The 6,393-nt window shown below is 35.6% G+C and overlaps 1 protein-coding gene across 1 annotated transcript; it reads right to left on the reverse strand.

Annotated features, from left to right (window-relative positions):
- Nucleotides 1-3,443: 3,443 nt before the first annotated feature.
- Nucleotides 3,444-5,961, reverse strand: LOC120071310 (muniscin carboxy-terminal mu-like domain protein). Its single transcript, XM_039023506.2, has one exon. It carries the CDS (start codon nt 5,584-5,586, stop codon nt 3,652-3,654), a length of 1,935 nt encoding a protein of 644 aa, XP_038879434.1. The 5' UTR covers nt 5,587-5,961; the 3' UTR covers nt 3,444-3,651.
- Between the last annotated feature and the right edge of the window lie 432 nt (nt 5,962-6,393).

Below are 6,393 nucleotides of genomic sequence, written 5' to 3' on the forward strand. Positions count from 1 at the left end.
TTGCAAATCTATCCCAAAAAAATGTACAAATACAAGTCGTTATGTATTGATGTCCATGAAATTCAAAATGTGTCTAATAAATATATTTTAACTTTTGATTTCGCCTAATAGACCAGAATTTTTAATTCTGTATATAAAAGATCTTCAACCTATTCAATATTTTTTAAAATTTAAATATGTCAAAGCCTTATTTTTTAAAATTTAAATATGTCAAAGCCTTATTACTTCCATAATTGAGTGATCTTTGAGAGTGATTTTAACACACTTTTGTTACGTTCAATATTACTTTGAAACATGTCTTTAATAATTCAAAATTAATTTAATATTTATTTTTAAACATTTCATTGCAATTTTTATGCCATCAAAATTTGTTATGAATGATTAAAAGCATATTTCAAAATAATTATGAAAATGCTAAATTATAAAAAAATGACCTTGAACTTTGTATTTTGTGTCAAATATTTTCAAACTTTCAAAAATTTTAAAAATACTCCTAGACTTTCAAAGAAAAGTTTAAAAACACCCCTATCGCTAGTTTTGATGGAAATTGATAGTGTTTTGTTTTTAAAATGCTCATGAACTTTCAAAAGTTTAAAAAATTGCCGTTGAACTTAAAAATAATTCAAATTACCCATACTGTTATGTACATAAACAGTTAATATCTCGTAACAAAAATAACTCTAAAATTTTCAAGAAAAAATATAAAGTTAAAAAATGGCCATACCATTGATATAGTGATTAATATGTTAGAAGTTTTCTTGAATTCAGAAAGAACCAATTTTAAAATAAATTATATAGATATCTTCGTTCTTTTTTATATATAAAAACTCTCATTTTTCTTTTTATTAACTAATTTTATGAGCAAACAAAATAAAAACCAAAACTTAAGTTAAAACATAAAATCCATCGAAATCTAAAAGAATTCCAAAATAAAAATCTCCACATAAAACATATCAAAACAATAAATAGCCAAATACATATATATATATATATATATATATATATTTGGTTAACACACACTTAACTACTAACATACAACCTTGTTAAAACATTTAAGTCCCAAGATCTCTTGGTGCTTCTATTAATTTTTTTTGTTATTATAATCTATATATCTTAATTGAAGTGGATAATTTTATTTCTTCACTAGTTTTTTTAGAAAAACCAAGCAATTAATAGAAAGGAGATTAAAAGAATATTGAAGAGAGACGAGTAAAAAGAGAGAAAATAGAGAAGTATGAGAGTACGTATTAATGAGTTATGTTCATATACTAACCATAAGAATATTTTTAACTTTTTTTTTTTGTTAGTTTAAGAATATTTTTTAAACTTTTCAAAATTCAATGGTATTTTTGACACAAAACACTAACGGTTTCCATCTAAAACTAATGGTAAAGATACTTTTTTAACTCTTTTGAGAAATTTAAGGATATTCTATAAGTTTTTAAAAAAGTTCAAGAATATTTTTGACACAAAGTACAAAGTCTAAAGATAATATAATTTGGCCTTACGAAAATGATAAAAATGATTCTAACTATTTTGTAATTCAGATGAAATGTTTAGACCGAAAGTTCAAAAACTAAATATATAGACACAAACAAGCAGACTGGTAATTTAACCTTCAACGTTATTACAACAATAAGGAAGCCACGGGATAAAGCAGAGATTCGAGGTACCTCCACAAAGAGGAAACAGTTATCAAACCAGAACTAATGCTAAGGTTGGATCATAATTAAACAAAACTTGAATGTATTGAATGATGAAAAGTGATATACCTAATATTAGTTTCATTTCATTAACATCGAACAAATTCATCATGCCCCCACTGTCTAGGCATCTCATAATTTTCATTGACGATTGTGAGTGGGATTTTAATTGTTATCTAAGCACATTAAATTAAATTCGTAAATCTCAAAAGCTCTTTTAAATTCAACCATACAAGTTATAGTATAAATTAGTAGGTTTAAAAAAAAAAAAGAAAAAAGAAAAGGATTAATCAAACAGAAACATAGAACTCGCTTAACTACATGGAACTTTATATAGCTGTGACTACTACTAAAAAAATGACAAACCCATCTACCAACCAAAGCAATGATGAAGCTTAACCTTAGTAAATGGGGAATTTAGATTTTTTCGCCCCATCAACTTGATCCATTTGCTTGCTATCTTTTCTCGTTTTTATATCATAATCATAAGATAAGACTAAATATTTGGAGTTGAAGATGGGGCAAATCCAGGCAAATACCAAGGTACGAACAAGAATTCTACAACAAACAATCGACCTAGAAGCCAAGGGAAAAGCAATAACCAGTTCTTGCATACTTTAAATTTACCATTTGAAAAGATGAAAGTAGAGTTCATGGGTTTAACAATGTGATTGGTAATAGAAAAAATTGAGGTACGGTAACTGAGCATCTTTCTTCTCACAAGAATATGATAAGCATGCTATGAGACTCAATGCTACTGGGATAGATTAAGAATAGTTACGGTAGCAGGGGTACATTTGTGTATTAGCCAAGATATTGGTTATTGATAGAGGGAATGGGATGAAATCCAAGGAGAGGGAGGTTCAAGTATCTCGCTCTACTTGGGTTATCAATTTCAAAATCATTCTGGATTGGTTTGGGTTCTATCAGAATAATACTAAGGGGCTATTTAGGGTGTTGAGATGATATAGGATGTGGGGAGTTCTGATATCTGGAGAATTTTGATCGAGTATGAACGATTGAGTTTGATCGAGTATGTTGAAGCACTGAGATGATGATATATGATACACGGAAGGAAAATGACGATGAGATACAAAACATATTCCAAAAATCGACCCACAAACACTTAAAATCGGTGAGATAGGATAATAGACCTCCAAACACTAAGATGATATAGGATGTGGAGATATACCATCTCATGTTAGGCTCCCAAACAGCCCCTAAGGAATTTACAAAAGATACCTTCATGACCTTTGTGGATCCGATATACCATCTCATGTTAGGCTCCCAAACAGCCCCTAAGGAATTTACAAAAGATACCTTCATGACCTTTGTGGATCCACAGTCTAAAATCTAAATTAGCTATCAACCTCCAGATTATGAAAACTTGCATCGAGAGGGACCCAAAGTCTTTTGTCACAACAAAAAATTGTACACGAGAAGGAATAACAATAGTTAGTTTATAAAATAAGAAGGGCCAGGAGACACAATTAAAGAAGTGCAATCTTTTAAACGTTTAACGAGTGAAACTATAGATCAAAATCCAGTGTCTAACAATCAATATATACATGCAAAAAGGTTTAAGGTAATATTCAAAACCTTAATCAGTTGGATAATAAAAGACATACTGATAGAAACAGATCGATGAAAGATTACCGATACGCTTCTTGAGAAGCTCCTACTATCCTACATACGTTTCTTGTGATAAGTAAAGCATAGTTCATTGGTAAAGCCAAAGAATTCAGTAATGTACAATCATACTATAGCAGGAAAAACAAAATCATATGTTCATAAATGAAATCAATGGAAAAATGATAGACAACTTCCACGAAACCCAAATCTAAATTACAAGCTAAGCCGGTACAAACAAACCTAAAACAAATACCTCACTGAAAATACAAGGAAAGAAAAACAAAAACATGTATAAGGTAAAATACCTTTCAAGGCTTCAGTTGCATGTATAGACTCCAGACTCAAACTTGTGATCTGTCTCGTAGAAGTCTGTCTTACCCTCAGTAGCGGGCCGTAAAGAAATCCCAGATAGCGATCGATAACTCTGAACTGAAAATTTCACATAACTAACCACTTCAAGTTCTTCTCCATCATCTTCCTCGTTCCTATCCACAGGCATCCTCGCTCTCAATAGACCAGGAGAACCCTTCAAAGGAATCTCGGGGACATGCCATTTTAATTCTTTTTCGGACCTATTCAATATAGCCTTTGGAGACACCTGTAACAATGAAGGATCAACCGGTAGTTTGAGAGTAAAAGTCACATCATTCAAAGGTTGTGGCAAATCAGGGTTCACAGCGTATTGAATCATCACGGAAAGTAAAGTCCCCCTATGACGTTGTATGAGACGAACTCTCAAAGGCAATGGGGTTAATCTAGGTAGCAAACTATACTTAATAATTGGTATGGGTTCCTTTGAAGGCGCTGTTCGCACATGAAACATTCCATTTCCAAGACTACTAACACGAGAACCCTGCACGACAAATCGCTTAACTGGAGCTGTATCCTCGACACGAAATGAAAACTCTGTTTCTTTGTCATCCGAAGTTTTAGGTGGCAAAGTTTTCAAATATACAACTCCCATCATTCCTACTCTTGCTAAAAGCGATTCTCTGAACTCTGCACTAATTTGTTCTATGATATACATTTCGGGACCCTTCATTTCAGTCTTGGTCACCAAATTCTCAAGTGGCGTCCCTTTACCACTAGCATCAGCAACAACCGCTTTCGTTCCATCAGGTCCCGTCTGCAACAGTTCCAAGCCACCAAGGCCTTCTGTTTTTTTAACCTTCTCAGGACCCACAAATTCAGATGGATCCAATCCTCCACCCCAAGCATCACTGAAGCCCTCAAACGTCTCTTCCATTGTAGCTTGATCAGTACTGAATTCTATACCACCATAGTTTCCTTCGAATCCCTCCACACCAATATGTGTTGATTGGGTGGCTTCCGCAGGTGGCAATGTTGGGACCTCAAGACCCGCCAACGCCAAAGTCAAATCTGTAGCAGAAGGGTCCTTGGTCTTCTTAAAACCACTCACCAGCTCTTCAGGCTTGTTAATCATGTCACTAGCCGCAAAAGGATCCTGCTCAGCGGCTGGTTCCTCAGTCTTCTGCGGCTGCTGATCCTGCTCATTCACACTCTGGGTGACAGGAGCAAGAGTTGCAGCAATTTCATCCCCAGCTTCGAGAGTCTCCGCGGGTAACTCAAATCGCGCACTCGAAAATGCCTCCACATTGGCTTGATGTTCAAGCGAGTGAACCTCCACGGCATTCCAATTATCAGCCCCACGAATCTTATTCTCCGTATCGAGAGCCGAATGAACCATTTTCGCAAGACCATCGCCGTGCATTGAAGCGAGCATTGCTGCAAGCCGAATATTGCTGACACCCCTAAGAACAATATCCAACGCCATGTAAATCTCAGCGTATTTCCGGCTAAGCTTCTCGGGGGTGACATCAACACCACGACAGGCAGTAACAATGACACTGACGGCTTGGTTTACAATATGTATACACTCAAAGACATTAATAGAATTATCTTGATCAGCAGTGGTAATGCCAAGGACATAGATGCCATTGACGAGGCGATAAACAACTCGGTAGCGACTCTCCACACCGACAATAACCTGACCATTCGAAGCGGCCAAAGGATCATCACCAAGGGAGGCAATAGAATCGGCGAGTGAGGAATCATCACCAAGGACGGTGGATGCGTGGTGGCTCTGATGCTTGGTGGCTGCGAAAGCCAATCGCGTCTGACGGAAGGAGGTTAGGGCAACTAACGCTCGCGGGGGAGGGAACCATTCGCGAGTTTGAAGGAGGATATCAGATCCATTAGCAGGCTGCAGAGCAAGGGCTAAACAGGACATGGCGGAACGGTGGATTCAGATCTGATTGTAACTGATTCAAAGCTTTCAATTCAAGGGGGATTGGAATTCTGTGATTCTAGGGTTTTGGGGTCGAATTTGGAACAGAAATGAAACTAAGGACATGCTTGGATAGAGAAGATCTTCAATTGCGGCTTCTTCAACGTTGTTGAATCTTGGTTGTCCCCAACGGAGGAAGGAAGATCGCAGTTGATGGCGAGATCGGTCAGTGAAGACTCGGAATGGAAACTCAGAGTTGGGAGCGAGTGGAACTGAATGGGAATCGGTTTGGGCTGAGGGGGTCGTGCCAACGGAGCCCACAAATGTGCTTCTTTGAGCTGCCCTACGTATATATCTCAATATGCAGTCTGTTAAGAAATTTTAAATGTAGCTTAAAACATAATGGCTTTTGTAACTTCCAATCTCCATCTCCAAAATTGTTGACTAAAAAAATATTCACAAATTCCACACATTCAATTATTACATTCATCATAATATTTAACTAATTACAATTTACTAAAATGAACCTAACTTAACTGGCATAATATTTATATTGTTAACTTCGAAATTAAATATTCAATTTTCTCACTCTACGTATTATCAAAATAATAATAATTGTTATAATTTTCTTTTTTTAGTCAACATGTAGAGTTAGGATGGTTCAAATCTCCAACCCATCAATGCCACATGCCTCAATTAGTTGAACTAGGATCAAATTGGCTGCAATTAGAATTAGATGTATTATTTGTTGAGGGTTGCCCTATGACCTAAAGCCCACATATCCAAGCTCAAGGGGGAAACAACAACCTA

The sequence above is a fragment of the Benincasa hispida genome, chromosome 2 (assembly GCF_027475165.1).
Source record: "Benincasa hispida cultivar pf3 chromosome 2, pf3_genome.v1.1, whole genome shotgun sequence".
NCBI classification, from domain to species: domain Eukaryota; kingdom Viridiplantae; phylum Streptophyta; class Magnoliopsida; order Cucurbitales; family Cucurbitaceae; genus Benincasa; species Benincasa hispida.

Bases quoted from the DNA above. Each gene is read 5' to 3' on its own strand.
- LOC120071310 (XM_039023506.2), bottom strand. From the start codon at position 5,586: ATGTCCTGTTTAGCCCTTGCTCTGCAGCCTGCTAATGGATCTGATATC.